Here is a 22,587-nt window from a genome sequence, read left to right as displayed (position 1 = left end):
CAGCCCATTCCCCAGCCACCAAGTCCAGTGTTACCAACCACGTATTCTCAATCAGTGCAGCTACGACACCCACAGGACTCTCAGAAACAAGCAAACAACATCCCTGAGAGATGAGCCCTGTCATCCATCTCCTCACCGCTTTCTTGAACGTCAAGGCTACGACTGGCACAGGAGACTTCAAGGTGCCACTAAAAATAGGTGAGGACAGCTCTGCATGAGGAATTCTCTGGAGCGCGACACTACATTCCTCACCATGAAAAAGAAACCTGGTCAGATTAACTGAGAAACCTCAATGCTTTACACCCGTCATCTCACCCCAAAAGGGCTAGACATAGTTTAGAATGTCATCTGTTCTGTGCGTCACTACATAGCTCAAAGGGAAGTTAGGGTTGTTTGAACAAATTAACTCATTATTTTTGTTCCTTGTGGGATCAGCACAGCCTCATACAGTGCAAAGAGCAGGGACAGAATAGCTAAAACAGAATCAGTCCAGCATCTATCACATTTATTTTGAGTAAGTACATTGTGTTACGTTCACTCCATAAAATACAGCATCATACTGCAATGAAAATGAATGAAACTCACTGGGCACAGCATTGATTTGTTTTTTATAACAATGAGGAAAAAAACTTCAAACACAAAAAGAAGACACACGGGCCGGGGATTTAGTTCAGTGATTGTGCCACCTGCCTCACAAACACAAGGACCTAAGTTCGATCCCTGGTACCAAAAAAAAAAAACAATACACACAGTAAATTCTATTTAAAGCCTGAAGCAGTCAAAACTAAAACCTACATTGTGTGGGTGCCTGTTTAGACAATTATACTCTAAAAACAGGAAAATAACAAGTATCACAGAAGGAAGGGTGGTGGTTATATCCAAGGGAGTTATACCCAGTACTATATTTCAATGTTTAAGAAGTCATTAGGCAATTGCAGATTAAAACTACAATGAAAGACTACTAGATACTTGAAGAATGGCCAAAATTGAGAACACTGACACCACCCAACAAGGGCAAGGATGCCCTTCTTTGCTGGTGGCATTGCAGAGCGGCATGGCCAGTGTGGAAGGTAGTTGGGCAGTTTCTTAAAAAACTAAACATGCCCTTACCGTATGGTCCAGCCATTGGGCTTCTTGGCATTTATTCAAGCAACTTGAAAATTTATGTCCACACCAAAAACCTATACACAGACGTGCACTGCGACTTCATGCACAATTGTAAAAACACGAAGGCAACCAAGACGTCCGTCAGTAGGTGCGTGGGTCAACTGCGCTACTTTCAGACAAGGGGAATTGATATACAAGAGACATAACTATGCACGATAAAGTCAAGCAAGCCAACCTGAGAAGCTGCTTGCTCTGTGACTCCCATTATACGACATCCTGCAAGAGGCAAAGTGAGAAGCGCAATCATGGCCAGAGGTCAGGGGAAGACAGTGCGGGGAATTATTTCACGTGAGAGCAAAATGGCAGATACACGTCACTGCGCATTAGTCCCAGTCTTAGAGTATATGGCATCCGGAGTGAACCCCCATGGGAACCACGACTCTGAGTGACCATGATGCGTCATGTAGGGTTACTGACTGTAACAAGTGGGCCAGACTGGTGGGTATCACTGGGGTAGTTGGGCGGGAGGAATCGGGTGTATATGGGAAATCTCCATATTTTCCACTTTTCCATATTTTCCACTAAAACTGCTCTAAATAGAAAGATCATTAATGTCTCTAAATGTGTGAAGAAGGAAAGAAAAGGGATGGGGAGAAAAGAATAGGATTTAGGGGGCATAGAACCTCACCTCAGTACTCCTCATCTATAAATCGGGATCAGCAGTATTTCACTTGCAGAGTTGTGGGGAGAACCAAAGCAATAAAGTAAACAGTATGACCGGGACCTGAATTCATATTCCAGTGTCATCAGCCCCTTACTTGCCTAGAAAAAAAAAAATCTGTGCCCCAGCTTGAAGGAAATGTATTCAGTTTAATTAAAATGGAAATAGAAAGCAGACAGGAGACCCAAAGGGGCACAAGATACAGACAACAAACAAATAAAAAAATTATGCACATAGCATTCAAGAGAGTGAAAGGTTCATGAAGAAAATACCTCAGGGCAGATGTGCATTAGTCTCCCACTCACCGACACTACCCAAGTGACATTCCCGCTGACCTCCGTATTTACAGGTGATTCACCCCTCTCCTGACGCCCAGCGCATTGGACAGGGATCCTATAAGAAGTGCTAGGACGCAGGAGGAGGGAGGGAGAAGGCTAAAAAAGAGACAGAGCTACTCAAAATCTCCCACCAGCATGTGTCCTCCCGAGGGCCCTCCCCAGGGTGACATGGAAAGAAAGAAAACAGAGCTGGTTTGCGACAATTGGAAATACGTATTATTCTCCCAAAGCCAAGTGCAGGAAAAGAACAGGGTGACTTCTCCAGCTCATCTCAAAAGAGAACACTCTGATCTGGTCTCAGCAGATGGCTAAAATCACCTTTCCCTGCTAAGTGGGTGGGCATCAGTGGCGGTGTCTCTGACACTGCATTTTCCCCAGGGGGGAAAGCAGCACCTCCAGCAGCGTCCAATTACATCTCCAGGCCCTCCCTTCTTCTGCAGAGTCACTCAACCCTTCCTGTGCGCCAGGGGCAGCACTGTAACAGCCAGGCAAGGCCCCTCTTTCGGGTAGCCTGAAGTCTAGCACAAGACATAGACAATGAACAAATGGCATTCTAGAGCAAGAAATGTTCGTGAAGAAAATACAGCAGAGTGCACGACTGACAGAGCTGCGGGCAGGTGATAGTTTGGGCAGGGAAGGGCTGGCTGAGCCGGTAATGTTGAAGCTATGAACTATAAGGTGAGCCAGTTGTGAATTTGGAAGCTGAGCTGAGAACAGGCATTTTGACCCAAGGAAGAGCAAATAAAGGGGACTTAAGGCATGAATCAGCTAACACCCCACATTACTCTCCTGAGTTTCACAAACTGGGCGGCTTCAAACAGCAGACATGTTTGTGCTCCTGGTTCTGGAGACAGGAACTGCAAACATCAAGACAGCAGCACAGCTGATACCTTCTGGAGGCTCCGCAGGAGAACCTTCGATGACCTCTCCTGGCTTCTGGTGGTGGCCAGTAATGCTGTATTCCCTGGCTCGTAGTCACATCACTGTCCCTGCCATCGCATTGCCTTCCTCTCTCTGAGTCTTCTCCCGTCTTGATAAGGACCACAGTTACTGGATTTAGAGCCCGCCCTACATCCTATGTGGTTCCTTCTCAAGATCCACAAAGAATCGCAGCTACAAAAACTCCATTTCCAGCCACGGCCACACTCTGAGGTTCCAGGTAGACATGAGTTTTTAGAAGACAGCGTTCAATCCACTACAGACCCTACCTTGTACACCCGGCACGGCCCAGCAGGTCACCTGCAAGTCCTGCAAGTGCCACAGCAGGCTATGGAGGACACAAGGGAGTGCCTGGGGCATCCCAAAACCCTTCTCAAGGATGACAGTAACAGGGGCTTCCCACACACTCTCAGTCTTATCATCTCCATGCTTAGTGGCCTAACTTCCGGCTGCTGGCACCTGCCTTTGCAGGCTTGAAAGAGCCACCCTGTTCATACATGGAAATAATAACTGTGGAGAGCTGGTGTTATGGATATTCCAGCCCCCTCGCCCCTCCAGAGGGGAGGGTTATCTCAGAGACACACACTGTATACTGCAACCAAGAGTTGTCCAATAAATTTCAACTCCAAAACCAAATACTTTCATGCACTACTGCTAATGGGAATGCAAACCGGAAAGGAGAAAGGGAAACTAGATGGACCATTCTTCAAAAAGTTAAATACATTTACCACAGTTATTCCATGCCATAAAAAAAGAAAAAAAATAGGTACTCAAACAAAACATGCACAAACATTCGTAGCGGCACTGTTCATACTAAGTAAAAAGTGGAAACAACCCACGCGCTTATGAGAAGATGGATCGATAAACAGAATGTGTTGGTCCGTGCAAGTGAATAGTATGCAGCCATAAAAAAGGGATCGAGCCCGACATGAATGAACCCTGAAAGCAGGATGTGGCCATTTCATTATGCATTCTGTCCCATATTTGACAATGACAGCTCCCCAAAGACTTCTCCAGAGATTACCTGAAGCAGAGGGGACAGCTGCTGCCCGAATTTCCCCACCTTCCATGCTCCATGTCACTCCTTTTCATGGCCTTACTGCAACCTCGGCTTTCTATCAGTATCTAATTAGAAAATTAAATTTCAGAGAAGTAAGGGCCCAGGCACCTAGCATGTGAGAGCTCTTCAGAATTAGGCACAGAAAAATAAATATGATTAATCACCACCAAGCTGGGGATCTGAACCAGCTCCGAGCAGCAGAACATGGCTATCAGGCCCCGCCCCATAGAACCTGGAATCAGAGAGACAGCCACTGTGCACGTAAAGCTGCTCCTAGAAGCTGAAGGGAGGCAGGGGGCAGAATTACAACCGCCTGTTTTTAGCAGTCCTGAGGGACAAGCTCTGTATTCAGGAGGACAGTCTCCCGGGGCTGAGAGAAAGCACATCAAGCGCTCGGTAAATGCACGACCTTTTCAGAAAGGGCTGTTGTGAATAACTAAGCTAATAATAATCACCTGATAACCAATTTCCTACAAGCTGCTCTCCTACCTCACACCTGGCAGTTTGTCAGCTTTCCCTCTACCGCATATGTGATTTGTCATTAGTCCAGGCAGTGGGAGTAAAGGAGAATCCAATGTCCTGAGCCTGTACCTTAACCCTCGCCTCACCAAGCCTGGGGGAGGTTCCCAAAAGGAAAAACCTGTGAAGGGAGTCAGAAAGGACTTTTCACTCAGGCTCCTCACATCACCAGAGACGTGTCAGGGTCCCATGTCTGCACTCCGACTGGTGACACTGAGCAAGGGACATTACCTTTCTGAGTGCTGCCCACAACAGCCACCCTTCATGGCCCTGTGAAATAACACTGGCTTTCTTTCTCCTGACTCCACTCACATTTGAATGTGTTGCAAACCACCCCAAAATTAGTGTCACAACCACAGCCCTTCTCCTGTGCTCACAGATTCTGTGAGCCAGGGTCTTGGTCCATTCAGGCTGCTATAAATGAACGCTATCAACTGGGTGGCTTCTAAACAACAGAAATGTATTCCTTCCAGTTCTAAAGCTTTGAAGTCCAAGATCAAGGAGCCAGCAGGTGAGGGCCCGCCTCCTGGTTCACAGACAGCTATCTTTTCCCTTTGCCCCCACATGGCAGAAGATGAGGGAACTCTCCAGCATTTCTTTTACAAGGACACTGACCCCATTCATAAGGGGCCCACATTGAAAAACCTTACCTCCAAACACCCTCATGCTGGGATTAGGCTCCCACATAGGAATCTGAGGCGGGCACAAGCATCCAAACCATGCAGTCAGGATCTGGCCGAAGCACAGCAGGGCTGGCTTCTGTCTGCTCCATATGTCTGGGAGCCCCAGCTGGGAAGATTCCAGCAGCTGGGGTAACTCACAGCTGGGGATGAAGAGGTGTGTCCCAATCACACATTCCAAGCAGGTGTCTAATATGGGTCAAGTTGTGTGAAGATGTGTTCCAGTCCTCGTCCTGCAGCTGGGAATGTGATCCTACTCAGAAGTAGGGTCCATAATATAATTTGTTAGTTAAGACAGGCACATTGAGATTGGATGGGTCCCAGTCTAATGCCTGCTGTCCTTAGAAGAGGGAAATCTGGACACAGGAAAGATGGTCATGAGCAGAAGGACAGGAGCGCTGTGTCTGTAATCCAAGTGCTGCTGAAAGCTACAAAAAGCCAGGAGGGAGGCAGGGAAGTCACTGTGGACAGAATATTCATGTCTCCCCTACCCACAAATGCCATCATTCTAAACCAGTATGGCTGTATTTGGAGAAGGGATCCTAAGGAAGTAATTAAGATTAAATGAGGTCATGAGGATGGGGCCCTAACCCAATAGGATCAGTGTCCTTATAAGAGACACCAAAGACCTCACTTCATGTCGCTCTCACAAGCGCACAGAGAGGTCTTACTATCACACAGCAAGATGGCCACCTGAAACCCAAGGGGAGAACTGTCACCAGACCCCAGCCCTGCTGACCTCTTCATCTTGGACTCCCAGCCTCCAGAACAGTGAAAAATTTTCTGTTTCTCAAGCACTCGGTCTATGGTACTCGTTAAGGTAGCCTAGGAGATCAAGACAGAGGCCATTCTTCCTAATGCTTTCTGGTGGTGCATGGTCCCCGCTGACACTTTGGACTTTGGACTTTGGGCCGCCAGACCTTGAGAGAATAAACTCCTGTTGTTTTAAGCCACCCAGTCTATGCTATTTTGTGGCAGCAGCTCTAGTACACTAATAATTTCATCATGTATTTTTCTCAAACTTGGTTGCAGAATTGACTCTACCCAGCCTGCTCACCAGGGGCTCTGCATGGGTCTCTCGAGCATGCTGGTCTTGGGTTGACAGGCTTGCTATATAAACACTGGTCTTCCCCAGAGTAAGCATCCCAAGAGAACAGGAAGAAGCTGCACGATCTTTATCACCTAACCTGGGAGGGAACACAGTCATGTCCACCATTTTTTGCAGTTCAGGGCCATCCTAAGTCCTCACAGATTCAAGGAGAGGATGGGAGGAGAGTGAAAGAATTTGTGGCCATTTTAAACTTCCATACCTCATACAGAGGATGGAAAAATGTGCATCCACAGAACCTTAAAAGGTCACCTCACCTGGAAATAAGAGTCTTTGTAAGAAGACAAGAAGATGCCCAGAGAAACACACCAAAAAGGAAGCCACCCGAAGATAGGGTCAGAAGGAGCCATGCTGCCCCAAGCCAAGGAGTGCCTGGGACCACCAGAATCTGAAAGTACCAAGGAAAGATTCTCCTCTAGAGTCTTTGGGGAAAGGGCAGCCTTCCAACACCTGGGTTTGGAATTTCTAGTCTGCAGAGTGGCAAAATATTACATTTTTCTTATTTTGTTTGTTTGGTTGGTTGGTTTGTAGCGCTGGATATTTAATGATCTCACATATACTAGATATAGGTTCCCTATCACTTGGCCCTAATTTATCTTATTTTAAGCCACCAGATGTATGACACTCAGCTGTAGGAAATTAACATACGTCCCAGGGCACCCCCATTAAAGGGGGGGACTTGGTCAATAATGTGAGGGAGAACACAATATACAGATGGGCTGCAATGAGGCTCTATTGATAGAGGTCATGTGTGCAGGTCTTGTGGATTTCTTGGACCCACTGTTAAAAACGCTGTGGACCGAGGATGATCTGTGACTATATTTGGTGGAGGGAGAATTGTAAGTGACTTTTCAGTAAACACAGTACCACGGGCGATTGACATATAGGATCCATGTTCAAGTTTTTAAAGTGTATTACAGTAGAAGACATTTGCCATTAATCCCCCTTAAAATACTGCCACTCACGTCCCACAACACACTGGTCCCATCTTTCTGACAGGCAGTTCTGGAAGTCTTCTTTTGTGAGGGTCTTGGTTACCAAGGGCCATCCCGCAGAGAAGCAGGCTCATAAAAATATCACAGTGTGTCTCTACCTACCCTATTCACCACATTTAGCACAGTACAACGTCTGGCTTTTCCCCAGAGTCAAAATGACCAAAAGAGGTAAACATTTTGATTCAGTGCTGGACAGAGACAGAGGCAGCCACGACAGCACACCTAATGACACTCGAGAAAAAAAGACTTTTAGAATGGCTTCACAAAGGGGCAAGAATGGTAAGATATCTTGAGGGAGACTGGTGGTAATGTGTCTTTTACTGTAAGAAATTTTAAGTATTTGTCATTTTTTATCACATTATGTATGTATAAAGCAGCACTGCCCCATAGACCCTTCTGTGATGATGGTTACTATCAGGCTATATATCTGCTCAAGAGCTGAAATACCTCCTCTTTCTCATAAAAACCTCCTGTGAGATGAAACAATGGAGGCCCACAAAGGAGACAGAGGAGATGCCCTGCAGGGAGACCAGCACTCAGGAGTTATGGATCCATGGGGAAGTGACTTAACCTCTCTGCACGTCTGTCTGTGCCTTCATCTGCAGAGGGGACGTGTAGGATCACTACTATCTGATCAGATTTGAGAATGAAATGAATTCATAGATATGAAATAGTTTTGTGCCTTCTCTCTTGTGATCTCTATTGTATTTGTACTTTTATGAGCAAGATTATTTGATTCCTATTTGTCTCCCGTGTTTGTTCCACAAGGGCAGGCTTGTACCGATTGCACCCAACACTACGTTGCCAGCATGTAACACAGTGCTTTGCAGTGAGTACACATTCAATAAAGATGCAAGGGAAAGACAAATGGCTCAATTGATCGATCAACACTGGGGCTGCTCGGTTAATCGATTAGGGTTTGTAGGGGTCAGAAGAGATGTATAACCAGCCTCCATTGAAAGAGGCTGAAGGAGTTCAGTTTAGGTGTGTCTATAAGCACAGAAAGCTTTAACTGTGGCTTACACGAGATGGATGTTTACTCCCATCTCACTTAAAGGTCGAGGGTGGGGTGTTTGGGTGTACAGGATGGAGACTGCTGCAAAAAGTCCCCAGGAACCTTCCAGCTGACTGCTGTGCCATCCTTAGGGTGGGATCCTTATGGCCCAAGTCTCAGGACCCACAATAAATGGTGGAAGAGACCAAGGCCCCCCATCTTCTCTGGAGAGAAGGTCCTTAGAACTGCCCCAGCTCTCTTCCCCTCCTGTCCCATCAGCCCATTCGCCATGGCCCATGCAAATTGCAATGCAAGCTGGGAAGTGTGGCTTTTACTGCTGGGGAGGCATGTGTCCAGCAAAAATATTACACAACCAGAGGACAAAGGGAAAATGGATATTCTGCATGCCTTGTGGAGAAAGTGGAGGGAGGTAATACCTGAAGGGTCAGCAAGGTCCAGGTGAAGAGTTTAAACTTGACTCTGAAATCAGCTTGCGAGGACATGGATCACCCCCGTGTCACAGCAACAGGCTGCCCAGACCCCCAGCTACTGCACGCCGAGCTCGTCAATACATTTGGGCAGCCCAAACATGACCGGTGATGCTGAGCCTGCTTTCCTCCACCCGCTCTGCACACCCGTGAACATACTTCCTCGTCCTCTTCATTCATTCAACAAATCTTTGCTGAGCGGTTGCCAAGGCTGCAGGCATCGATCTAACATCCTACATGTTAAGCGAAAGGACACGACTCTCTGCCCTGCTGAATCTTACATTCTGGTGGGGGAGACAGACAAAAAGCACACACATAGGTAAAATATCTAGCTAGGTGTGGTGGCGCAGGCCTACAATCCCAGCCCTCTGGGTGGCCGAGTCAGGAGGATCACAGGTGCAAGCCTAATCTGTGCAATTTAGGGCCTAAGACCTTCTATCAAAAATGAAAAAGGGCTGGGTTCAATTTCCAGTATTAAAAAAAAAATTGCTGGGCGCGGTGGTGCATGCCTGTAATCCTAGCACTTGAGAGGTTGAGGCAGGAGGATCACTGAAAGTTGGAGGCCAGCCTGGGCCACATAGTGTGACCCTGTCTCGAAAAATAAAAATAAAAATAAATACATAAACAAAAACAAGCAAAACCAGGTAAAATGTCAAGTCTCACAAAAGGTGAAAAATGTTATAGATCAAAATAAATTAGAGAGGGACAGGGTGTGCCTGGATGGGGAAAGATTGTTGTTTCAAATAGAGCGGTAGAGGCATAAAAATAGACCTGAAACCAATGGAATAGAATAAAGGATAAGGAAATAAATCCACACAACTACAGCCACCTAATTCTTGGAAAGGGGCCAAAAATATACAGCAACAAATGATTCTGGGGAAGATGGATATCCACATAGAGAAGACTGAAGCTACAACTCTGTACAAAAATCAATTCAAAGTGGATCAAAGATCTAGGTGCAAGACCTGAAACTTTGAAAGTGCTAGAAGAAAACACTTCAAATCATACACACAAACACATATCACAGTCTGGTGATAGATTAAGAAGAATCAAGAAATGGAACTGTATCAGTTTAAAAGCTTCTGGACAGCAAAGGAAACAACAGGTGAAGAGACAACCTACAGACTGGGAGGAAATCTCTGCCAGCAACTCTGCCAACCAAGAATTAATATTCAAAACGTTCAACACCTAAAAGACAAATACCGATAAATGGGTAAAGGGATTAAACAGTTTTCAAGAGTAATACAAATGGCCAATGAGTACATTTTTTTTTAATGTTCAACATCTTTAGCCATTAGACAAGTGGAAATCAAAACTACATAGAGATTCCAGCTCACCCCAGACAGAATGGCTGTCATCAAGAATACAAAATACAGGGCCGGGGATTTAGCTCAGCGGCACCACACCTGCCTTGTAAGTGCAAGGTCTTGAGTTCAATCCCCGGTACCAAAAACAAAACAAAAAAATAAATGCTGGTGAGGATGCTGGGTAAAAGGAACCCTTATACATTGTTAGAGAGAATATAAATTAGTATAGCTACTATGGAAATCAAATACTAAAGTGGAACTGCCATTTGATCCAGCTACTCTCCTCTTACACATATCCTGAAAAAATTGAAGTATTACAAAGACACCAGTACATTACAAACCCATGCTTATCATGGCACAACTGACAATAACAAAGATACAGATCCAACCTAGGTGCCAGTCAGCGAATGAAGGGATAAAGCAAACCTGGTAAACATACACAGTGGGCTATCACTCATCTAGCGACCAAAATCACGTCCCTTGCAGGAACTAAAGATCATCATGTTAAACAAGCCAGACTCAGGAAAACAACTGCCTATGACATTTCCTTTAAATGTGGAAGCTTGAGGAAAGAAAAAGAGAGAGACGACACAAAAGTAGAAGGGAGTCTATTAGAGAAGAGGAAGAGAATAAGGAGAGGGAAGGGCTTGCCAGCTGAAAATGTAACAGGGGGGATAATGAAGGTAGGCATGATCAAAGTATGTCAGATGTACGGAGGAATCTTCCAAAATAACACCCACTAGTCTGTATAATAATTTGCACTAATTACGAATGAATGGAGGAATGAACGGGCTGGTCTGGGAAGGTGTCACTGTAAAGGCTGAGTGAAGATCTAAAGAACCTGAGAGAACAGAGCGAGGGAGGTAGTCGTCCAGGGTGGAAGCGTCTCAGGCCAGTGGAACAGCTGGTGCAAAGGACTCGGAGCGGGCCGTGGCCGGGGTGGGCGGGGCAGCTACGTCATCATGGCGACAAGAGGACAGCAGGAGATGAGACGGAAGTGGATGGTTGTACTTAGGGTCGAATCGGAAGGGAAGGGATCTGCTTTTTTGTTCTTACAAGATCATTCTACCTACTTTATTCTCACAAGTTTGAAGATAGAAATTCCCAGAAGCGGGAATGCCACCTTCCTCAGACCCTCACCACCAGCCCAACATCCTCTGGGGTTAACTGAAAGAGCTCTACGTGAACTAAAGAGAGAACAAGACTAGAATGGGGTCTCCGGATGCCCAGCCGGCTCTGTGTATACTGTCCTAGGAGATTTCAGGAAACACAATTTATTTCTTTAAAAATACTCTTTTTTTTTCTTATTTGTGTTGCTTGGTCACCCTATCAACTCCTGTATTTTATCAACAGTAACCATGAAATTGAGGTTGACTTACCTCTGTTTTAAAAAGAGAAATCTCGGCCGGGTGTGGTGGCACATGCCTGTAATCCCAGCACTCGGGAGGCTGAGGCAGGAGGATCGCTGTGAGTTCGAGAGCAGCCTGGGCTACACAGTGAGTTCTAGGTCAGTCTCAACTACATAGCGAGACCCTGTCTGAAAAAAGAGAGAAATTTCTGTTTAAAAGTAATTCGGGGGCACCAGCTGAGCCCATGAGTGTGCACACGCATGCTCAGACAAGCACATGCCTTTTCCATGTGACCCTGTCCGCCAGGTGTTTGTTATCTGTGCGTTCTTTGTACCATGGCCTGTGAGTGGGCACAGCTGTGTTCCGCATGTGTCTGTGTGCGCACTGGTGTGAAGTACCAAAAAGGCTCCCCGTCCCAGGCAGAGTAAAATCCGGAATTCACACACTGGATCAGAAGCACATACTCTGGCTACCTTCACACAGATGTTTCCTACCACCCCTCCCCATGCTCACCCCAGTCCTACCAGGCTGTCTTCCACCCTGTCCCTGCAATGTACTCAGCACAGTGCTGCCCCAGGGTCTGTGCCCTGGTTTTCCCTTCTACACGGACTGCTCTACCCCACAACACCTGCACAGCCCACTTCAGCCTTGCTCACCTCTGGCCACATCAGCCTGAAGGCCCCTTGATCACTCTCCATTCCCCAGCTATGTTCTCTACAACACTCATCACGACTGGGCACCCTGTTCCAGTACTGTACATTTATTATCTGCCTCCTGCCCAACAGAATGCAGGCTCCATGAAGGCAGGAAACACGTGTCTTTCCTACTTGAAAAGTGTACGGTAAGAACAAATGTGTCCCAGCGAAGCTTGGGGAGTGTGTACACAACTGTCCTGGCACCTGCATGGACACATGCGCTTTGAGATTCAGGCTAAGACCTCCAAGGAGTTTTAGGTGCCTACCACTTCCAGGCTTTACAGCATGACACTTGCATCGGATTTCATTTCCTGTTCAAGACTCCAGCTAAGACAAAGATTCTGGATTTGCTCTGGTGTTGGAGACTTACTGAATGAATGAATGAATAACTACCAACTATTAACAATAGCGAGTACTAGGAGTAAAGATGATAACAGCAGCAACAGTGATCGTAAATGGCCTGCACACCGGTGGTTAACAGCACAGGCTCTGGAACTTGACACTGCAGGTTGGAATCCAAGCCTTACCGAGGTAGGATAGAAGAAAAAAAAAAAGGAGACAAGGAAGTTGGAATTTGAAAACTGTACTTTTAAGAAAAACTGAGCCGAGTGTGGTGGTGCATGCCTGTAATCCCAGCACTTGGGAGGTTGAGGCAGGAGGATCACATTGAGATCGAGGCCAGCCTGAGCTACATAGCCGAGGTCATGGCCAACATGAACTACGAAGGGAGACCTTGCCTCAGAAAACCAAAAAAAAGAAAAAGAAAGAAAAGAAAAGCTGTAGCTTCGGGACACAAAAGTTATTGGAGCCCTTTTTCCTTCCAGAAAACTCAATGAAAAATAATTCCTAAAGGACTTTAAGACACAATAAAGCTATAAATTGGGCTCTTTTTCACCTGTAAATTGTGCTTCCTTCGTCCTTGAGGAAGCAGCAATACTAGCAGGCAGTATGTCTCACTTCAAACGCTTGTGAATGGCTTGTACTCTGACACATCTGCCCAAGAGACCCCAAGCTCTGGCTCAGACCGGACCTCTCTCTCGAGGGCCCGCACTCTATTTCTTTGAGTGTAGCCCTTTTAATTTCTGCCTGGTAAAAACTTACCCACGCCTCTCACTGCCTAGTCCTAAAAACTCTTTTCACTGAGAGCGTGCGAACCTCCAGTCTACGTTTAGTGTGGGTTGAGTGCTCCATCTCAGCTTTGGGAACCTCTCAGAACCAGTCCAGTCAGGGAAAATAACTCCCAATCTGTTAGATGCAAAGTTCGTGGCCTCACAACATCAAGGAACCAAAGGAGGAAGTTAGGATGAGTTTTACTGGAAGTAAGAATAGCTCCTGGATTTTCAGGAGGGGGTCCCAAATGGATGGCCACTAAGACTCTTCGTCAAGAGTATTTTATACAGCAAAATCACAATGTGGGTACAACATGGGTCCCACTTCAATCAGCCTACAGGATTACATAGTGGCTTAGCTAGTATTTATCCAATAGGGAACCAAGCCACACAGCAAGGGTACATGGAAAGAACAAAGGCACTCCCAGAAAAGGACTGGAGTACCAATCCAGATGTGCTGGTCACCCGCCTATGCATCTGATACCTCACTGGGCTCACTGGACCAGGCGGTGCTAATTGCAGTGCAACCTCGTGCTCCCCTCTAGGGAGGCTTGCAGGCTTGGGTACTGCATCTCCTTCTTGACGCCTGGCTCTCTTCAGATTCACCTCCAGCCACAATCTTGGTGTGTCTCGTCTTCCACACTGACTCCAGTCCCTCTCTGGCTGCCTTTGAATCTCTAACTTAGATGTCTATGATATGGTGACATTATCACCTACTAGCAGGGTAACTTTGTGTTACCAGGAGCCTGGCCAGAGGCCTGAATTTAGCTCATTCACCATCTGCCATTACGCATATGAGGAAATACCTGCACGTGGTGGTGCAGGCCTGTAATCTCAGCTATTTGGGAGGCTGAGACAAGAGGACCGCTCTCGCCAGGACATCCTGGGCTACAGAGTGAGTTCAGGTCTGAAAGAAAGAAAAGACAGAAAGAAAGAAATGGTAGAGAAAAGCCTATAAAAACGGGGGAGTGGGGGAAGAGTCTATATTTGGGCAGCCAGCCACCCTCCTCTACTGCACAGCAGCATTTTTAATTAGAAGAGGGAGTAAAACAAAACGCTGTAAGTCTGGTTCTGTTCGAACTTCCTAGGCGCCAAGGCTGGTGGTGAAGTTTCACTCTCAACACCACGAGGGAGCTAGAGAAATAACTAAAAACCCTAATTGTCAAAGCTATCTTTAAACTTCCAGGTTTCACCTGGGTGACTTATTTAACTGCTTTAGATGACGAGTTCGGACACCCACCTGCAGAGGGGTCCTGGCCTAGGCTGGTCACCGCTGTATACTGAGGCAGGTGACGGGGACCACAACTCCACAACCTCTAGTCCGGCAGCCAAACCTTTCCGGCGCCCCGGCGGGGAACTAAGGCCCCAAACGCATGCGCAACCGAGACAAGTGGGCGTGGCCACTGGGCGCCGAGAAGGGTGGTGCCGCGCCTGCGCAGACCTGCCGACATGGCGGCACCCTGAGTCCGCGGCGAGCTTTTGGGGTAGTCTAGGCTGGGGGTCGCGACGGGTCGGCCCCTGGGAGAAACGGCGGGACTGGGTAAAGTATGAGGAGCCTTCTAGCACCGAACCTGGTTTTGAGATCTGGGCTGCAGAAACCTGAAGCCTAAATCCCAATCCCATCTGAGCCTCAATTTCTCCTTCTGCACGACAGTTTCGGGAAAGGAAACCATGATTCAGGCATCCCGCCCTTCCGGCGTCGGATTAAGTCTTGACTCCCTTTTGACAGAGTAGTGGGTATCCCACAAGGGAGAGGTTCAGGGAGGCGGCGAGGCAGAAGGAGCTACTGTGGGGAAGAAGTCCCTAAAACCTTACTCTGCGTGCCTTGGCCAGGCCAGCCTTTTCCCTGCATCCCTGGGTTCGCCCATCTCCCAGAATCCGGACACGAAGCATCATGGAATCGCGCGGTTCCTCATTGCTCAGTGAGTGGGTAGCACATGGCAGAAAGACAGGAAAGAGGGGAGCTGTTTCAACTCCCTAGTCCCAGCAAACTGCGTTTTGGGACAGCGGAGACCCGCAGAAGAGGGAATCCAACCCCCACAGTCTTAGAAGAGCCGAGAATATCTGTCAGCTCAACTTTAGGAGTGAGCCTGCAGCTGAGGGAGGGAGCGCTGTTTCCTGTCTTAAATATGGGTCTGCTTTTTTTAGCTCTGCTCGGCAAAGAAAGGAGCCCCAGAGCCCAGTCCAGCCCCAGCATTCCCAGACGGAAACTTTTGAGTCATTGTCCCAAAGTAGAGGAACTGACCGCTGCCTTGTCCCATCTTTCCGGCACACTCCTTAACAATTATGTTGCTGTAATGATACTGCTTTCTGTTGTTATTTATTCAATGTTTATTATGTCTTGAGCCCTGAAAGTGATTACTGTCTCGTTTCTTGCTCACACAGGCCCTGAGATAGTGTCAGAAAAGCCTCTTTACTCCGAGGTAGCTGATTCTGGAGAGAGCCCCTTAAAGAGGATCCACTTCACCCGAATTCATTTCCTGGAAGGCCTGGGTATTTGGAATTTTCAATATGAAAATTAAAGTAGCAATTAAGAACATGAGCTTCCTTCCTATTTATACACTATTTAAGTCAGTTTGGTGTGTGATATGTTAATCTTTGGAATGCAGAGGACATTCATTTTCTGGAATCTAATTTTTCCAGCAAAATTATACTATAGCAACAAATGGTGTTCTTAGGTTTGTGTTTGACTTGTACAGTGGCAGAGAGGAAATTTTCTTTCCCAAAAAAAACTAGAGGCAGCAATTCTCTGTTTTTCCCCAGGCTCTCAATCTCTCAGTCCTAGGAGAGCTCTAATCCCAGCACTCCTGGATTCTGAGGAAAGAGAATCAAAAGTTTAACCCAGCATGGGTATTTTAGTGACTTAGTGAGACCCTGTCTCAAAGTTTTAAAATTTTTGCAAGAGAGGGATGTATAGATTCAGTCCCCAGTACTAAATAAATAAAAAGGGAAGGAGGAAGGTTGTCTGGTTCGTGTGGTGGAATAGTGGATTTCCTCCTCCTGGATCCAATCTGATTTTGCCAGTCTTCTTTGGCTAAAAGTTGAGCATTTCTCTGCATCAGTTTCATTCACAGTGAAATCCTCATTGATTGCTAGATTCACTATCATGGAGACCAGTTTCATAAGGGGGTCTTCTTTTCCCAAAATTCTTTGTTGGGACACATTTTGGTCTTTCATGGCAAGCAGGTAAATGTAGGAAATCCAGTTGTGTATTCTCGAATCATGAGGACATCTGAGTTATGGTGATCCCATTTTCCAGTTAGTAAGTGGAGGCCCTGAGAGGTTTCATGACATAGTTACTTCCCTGAAGAAACAGGACCAGAGAGGTGAAGTGATTTTGCCAAGGTCACATAGCTAACAGGTAGAGGACTAGGATTTATATCTCACCTGCCCAGCTTCACAGTCCACCCAGCTGCTGCTGTGTGGTGCCTTTTGATGAAGTGGAACATTTTGTTGGTGGGAAATCCTTCCTGTTTTTGACCAGTTTACCTCAGGCATGGTTTTCCAAATTCTAGTTATTGTCAGGTCACCTTCATAATTTTTCCACGCATGTCTATAAATCACCTGCCCCGTGAGTCCCTTAATTGCTTTTCCTTTAAATCCACTCACTTTTTTAATAAGAAAACTTAAAACAAACGATAATGTGGAAGGTGATGTCCACTTCTAGAATAAAAAAAAGTCTAAGGGTCCATAACAGCTAAATGCAAAGCATAAATCATGGTTGGATTCTGGTCTGAGAAAAATAGCAGTGAAAGACATTTGGGAGACATGGAGGAAATTTAGTATGACCTGAATTTTTGGTGATATTTGGGAATCCTTCTCTTTGTTGTGCTAATGGTCTTATTTATACAGGAAAATGTTCTCCAGAAGGAGACACAGAAGAATCTAGAGGTCGTGTTGCGATGTCTGTAGTGGTCTCTTGGGGAGTTCAAAGAGGAAAACCCCAGACAGATACACAGACATGATAGCCAGGGCGAAAGTGTAGCAATGTGGTGATCACTGAATCTAATTGGTGGATATACTACTCTTTTTATTATGCTTTTTGCCTTTCTTACCTCTTAGAACATTTTCATAATGAAATTGGAGGAGGAAAAAAGAGAAAAGAAACTTTATCACGATTTATAAATCACTACAAAACTCAGATCGGTGGCTATAAATAGAAGGTTATTATGAAAATGAACACTGCAAACAAAGTATCAGTTAAATTCTGGCTGCATTCTTTTCCCTTGCCAAAGCCGGGAGACTTTCTCCTTAGTAAATACTAGGAGGGGCTGGGGCAGGGAAACACTTTCTCCTTGGTGGTGGTGATGGTCGGCTTCCTGGTGGGCACTGTTCCCTCGTAGACCTGCCACCCTGAGGGCCTGTCCTCCCCTCTCAGGTGCCCCTGGCCCAGGAGTGATGTGGGACCCGGCCATGGATGAGGTCACCTTCAGGAGCGACACTGTATTGTCTGATGTCCACCTCTACACCCCAAACCAGAAACACCTCATGGTGCGGCTGAACGGCGTGGGGCAGCCCGGTAAGGTCCTGTCATGGGTGCTGTAGCCAAGCATCCCAGAGAGCCCATTTTATTCTCTGCAGTCTCATACATATCCTCTTGGGTAAAACATTGGGAAGACTAGATTGTTTATCTATTATCCTCACAGCACTCAAATGCCCTTCCTTCACGGAGCACAATCTTGTGTTTCCTGAGCACCTACTATGTGCCTAGGGCCTGAAGCTAGGAATGCAGGAATGAATGAACCCAGCTCTGCCCTCAGTGAACTCACAGTCCTGTGGAGAAAGTGAGCTCCACCTCTTGTCAAATCCGAGTGTCTGAGGGCCACGGTGTGTACCTATAACCCCAGCTACTTCGGAAGCTGCGGCAGAAGGATTACAAGTTTGAGGCCAACCTGGGAAACTTAGACCCTCTGTTAAACAAAAAGTCAGGGTAAAGGGAGCAGAAGGAAGAGAGGGTTGAAAACACGGGTATGGAGCGCCTACTCTGAGCCATGTGCTTTCTACTTATCAACCGTTGTAGCCTTAGATAACAGGGGTGCACACGTTATTCCTGTGATGCAAATGAGGAGGCTGAGGCTCAGAGCAGAGAAATGACTTGCCCAAGGTCAGGCATACACGGTAGATCTCAAGTGCAGGGCTGCCGGCTCTGAGGTCCTTTTGGAACTGGGGGTTGAACCCAAGACCTTCATACTGAGCTCACCCCCCAGCTCCTTTTCTCCTTTTTATTTTGAAATAGGATCTCACTAAGTTGCCTAGGCTGGGCTCAAACCTGGGATCCTCCTGCCTCGGCCTCCCAGAGTGCGGGGGTTACAGACATGCACCACCATGCCTGGCACATGTTTTCTCACTGAAACCCATCCCAGCGACTTTCTGGCCACGAGATGGTGAAGGCCTCTATATTCCTTGTCCGTCCTCCAGACCTTAAGAGGCAAGAGTGTAGTGCGGATGACGTCGGCCAGAGCTGAGCAGTCTGTGTTTGATTTCCTGCCTCAGCTGTAGGCGTGGCCTTCCCCCGCCTCTCGGCCTCCGTTTCTGTGTACTGTGAGGCTGAAACAAGCTGAGTGGGCCACGTGCCTGGAAGTGTGGACGGGGAGATGGATGGGCGCCTGCGTGTTAGTGCCTGTGTCACAGATGCTCACGAGGCTGTGCTCACCCCTGGTTCTGACTGCTCCGGGGGCCCCGGCAGCCCAAGCTAGGGGTCCCTGCAAAATTAAACGGGCCTTTTCTGCTGATGTTAGGGTATCTTGGCCTTTACCGTTCTCTGCAGGTGGTGATCAGATTTTTCAAAGAAGGAGAGGAAATAAAGAAAAGACACTTTGGAGTCATTCTGTGTCTTGTCTTACCTTTCAGTTTTCCTGTCCCAGTTCAAGCTTCTATGGAGCCAGGACTCTCGGATGGACTCGGGGGCTGAGGGTGGCAGTCACAGACATGTGCACACGCAGGAGACCCCTCCTGCTGGGTCAGGTGGCCCAGGGTCTCCTCCCGGAAGTGGTTACAGTCGTGAGGGTTTCTCCCTCCAGGCCAGGGCTGACAACACTGGCCAGGAAGGGGCAGGCGCTCAGCTGGACGAGGATGGGGATTTGGACGTGGCGCGAAGACCGCGGGCCGCCTCTGATACTGACCCCGCAGAGCCGCCAAGAGACAAGGTACATCCCACGATTCTAACACAGGAAGAAGAGGACACCCTAGAAGACAGAGTACCAGAGAGCTGCCCCCAGAGTATCATCAACATAGGTAAAGGAAGGTCTGGCTCTCCTCCCCTCAAGGTGGCCCGTGTAGCAGTCAGCATGAGGATGTCCTGCATGTCAGCTCGGTGGTCAGGTCCAGGCCAGGACATCCTAAGCATGAGTAGCACAGCCAGCTCTGGTGAAGGTAGAGCAAGTGGTGTTGCTGCCTGCACAGAGCACTTTCCAAAACATATGGGTCACTCTCGCTCAAGACTCTTCTGTGGCTCCCCATTGCCCTCAGGACAGACTCCAAATGACTCCACTTATGAGGCTGTGCTTCCCTCTCCAGCTTCAGGCCTCACATTCTTTCTGCCCTGTGCCTCTGCTGTGCTTGCCTCTTTTCCTAGGATGCCTGCCTGCCACAAGCCTTTGATTTCTTACTACATTTCCTACTGTTGCGCAGGTCCCAGCTTAACTGTTACCTTGTGTATCCTTTCTGTGCTCTAACTCAGGGTGCTGGGAATGTGGATCAGGTTAGGGTGTGTGGAAGAGTTGGCCAGGCTGGGTGGGCAGCAGGAAACCTCGAGCGGTTCCAGAGATCAAGTGTGGAAGACGGTGTTCCACAGGATCCAGGAAGGAGGTGGGGAGGAGATCAGACTGGGCCAAGGACACTGCTCCCCAGATGCAGGGGCAGAATAGAGTGGTCTGGCCCCTGCAGAGTTTCAAATCTAGGGACCTGGCACACTGGAAACTCCAGAGATGGTGAGGATGGGAAGACCAGCATTGGTTAAGCGCCTGTCGCATGATTCACCAACATGGTCTCCCTTAGACTCTGCAGACGTCCAGAGGGCACACAGGCGAGGAGCTTGGAACCCACGTGGTCCATCTTGCCTCCCGGCCCTCTGGGCGAGCTCACATCTGAATGTGTTCATTGAGATCAGGGTCACTGGTGAGGCATAGGGGCTGGTGGAAAGGCCCAGCCCCAGCCAGGTGGGAGATGTGGGTCATTGGTCACGTTCCCCGATGGATAGACAGACCAGCCGCTCTGACGTCTGTCCGCCCATCAGTTACTGAGCTCCACTCACTGCCGGGCAGCCTGTGTGCTAGAGCATTCGGTGGGGGAGACAGAGGCTGGAACGCTGCTCCGTGTTTTCCATGAGTTCTTCCTGGTCTTCACGGACTCTGTAGGAAGGATGCGTATTCCCTCCTCACAGAGGAGAGGAGTGAGGCTCTGAGAGGTTGAGAAACTTGCCCAAGGTCACCCAGTAGTCAGCTACAGTTCTGCATCCTGCAGGCTCAGCAGAGACCCTTGAGAAGGGGCCAGTGTGCGGCAGCCACCCCACCTGCCCCTTGCTGCGCTGGTGCAAGTTCACCTTTCTCAGCTCACCGTTGGGCCTGCCGCCTGTGGGGAGAGTGTTAAGTAGCTAAGTTCTTGCGCTTGAGTGATGAGCTCTAATGATTTTATCCTGCCCCTTCACCACAAAACTTGATGCTGAGCTCCCGGCTTGGGGACCCAGTAGGGCTGTCTTTTAGCCTCATCTGCACCCCCCACCAGCCAAGCAATCTTGGACGCGATGCCGCCCACCCAGGGGCTCAGATTTTGCTCCTGCAGAATGGTAGCAGATATACAGCTCTCCCGGGATTTGATGACAGTTTAATAAATAGTGCCCAGTAAGTCCCCTTTTTTTTTTTTCACTCCTAAATGATTGGATTTTAAAATCTTCTTTTCCCTCACACTGGCTTCAGAAAAGTATCTTGACGCATTTTGATTTAGCTCAGTTTTACCCACCCCGGCCATGACCTTGAGCTACTCATTTCCCCTCTCTGGGCTCCAGGGGGCCACCAGTTACACAAGAGTTTAGGACCTGATCAGCGCTTTCCCAGTGCCTGCTGAGTCCTGGCCCCCTGTACAGTGTGACCTGGCCAAGCCCTGTCACGACCTGAGGATGAGGAGAAGGCATCTTCTCTGCATTTGGTGCAAGAGGAAATTGCAGCTCAGGCTCCAGGATGTTCAGTGGCTGATGTCGGCCACCTGGCTGTCCCTCGGGGCCTGACCTCGGAGTCCATGTGCTCTCCCAAGGGGAGCTGGCCACCCCTAGTGCACGCTCTCTCTGGAGCACCACGGTTGAGCTCAGGTCTCCCCATCTGCATCTGTAAGTGGGGATGGCCCAGATCAAGGAGGAAGGACCTCGGGTGTGAGCCGCAGGCCAGCTCACAGGAGCCTGGTCTGTCTTGTTCAGCAAAGGGATGCAGCGGTTGGTGGTTGTGGATATATTTCTGCGCCAGTTTTGCAGCAGCTGGCTACACACTAGGCCACCACACTGTCCTCGCATCCTTCTGAAGGCAGTGTTGTTTACCCAGCGTGACCTCCAAACCATGTTATCAAGCCCAACAGATGCTGGTGGACAGGGAAGGGCACTTTTTACTAGGGCCACACATTCCAAGTCTGCATGTAAGGCTTGGTCACACTTGCCCTAACAAAGCCCTCAGTGATGGCCTGGGTTCCCCAAAGAGCCCCATACAGCCCAGCTTGGGGACGGGGTGGTTGGCTTGTGTCCTGGACTGCTGTTGGAAGTAGCACACAGTTTTAAGCACCTGGCGCATCAGCACAGTGAGGTGCTCAGAGCTTGTGGGAGCCCGAAAGGACTGGGGCGGGCAGGCGTCCTGGGGGAAGGTCAGTGTCACCCCTGCCCCCTGCCCTCCTTCCGGCCCTTCCTTGTTTCCCTGTTTTGTAACCCTGTGGTTTGGTTTGTGCAAGTGTGATAGCTGTGGAAAGTAACCTGCTGTGCTGTGTTTTAGCCTGATGGCCATTAACGATACCACTTCAGGTACTTGAACGGGTTTCGATTTTTACAGAAGAAATGTCCTGCATCGTCCCTTTTTCTCCTGGATCTTGTCTTTCTGTCCCCTTCCACCACCAGAATTTTATCCTAATGTATTTGCACTTGGGAATACTCACACTTACTCATCAACTTTTTTTTTTTTTTTTTTTTTTTTTTTTTTTTTTTTTT

General features: G+C 48.0%; 1 protein-coding gene across 9 annotated transcripts in view; it reads left to right on the top strand.

The window, feature by feature from the left end:
* The first annotated feature begins 14,819 nt into the window (after nt 1–14,819).
* Nucleotides 14,820–22,587, top strand: part of Mettl22 (methyltransferase like 22) — a 27,765-nt gene continuing 19,997 nt past the window's right edge. For 6 of the 9 annotated variants that reach the window (XR_784277.3, XR_784280.3, XR_784276.2 and 3 more), the window contains exons 1-4: nt 14,956–15,331; nt 15,795–15,902; nt 17,788–17,928; nt 19,260–19,643. Coding sequence is in view for 5 of the 9 variants with exons in the window: in XM_033758505.1 (XP_033614396.1) it covers nt 15,304–15,331; nt 15,795–15,902; nt 17,788–17,928; nt 19,260–19,643 (661 nt within the window). In the remaining 4 variants the exon portion in view is untranslated. The other 3 variants (XM_033758506.1, XM_010644163.3, XM_010644162.2) reach the window with 3 other exon arrangements.

This window comes from Fukomys damarensis, unplaced genomic scaffold, assembly GCF_012274545.1.
Source record: "Fukomys damarensis isolate Sample0158 unplaced genomic scaffold, DMR_v1.0_HiC HiC_scaffold_34, whole genome shotgun sequence".
In the NCBI taxonomy this organism is placed as follows: Eukaryota; Metazoa; Chordata; class Mammalia; order Rodentia; family Bathyergidae; genus Fukomys; species Fukomys damarensis.
Note: the sequence above shows the minus strand (reverse complement) of the source record. Positions and strands in the feature narration are given on the sequence as shown.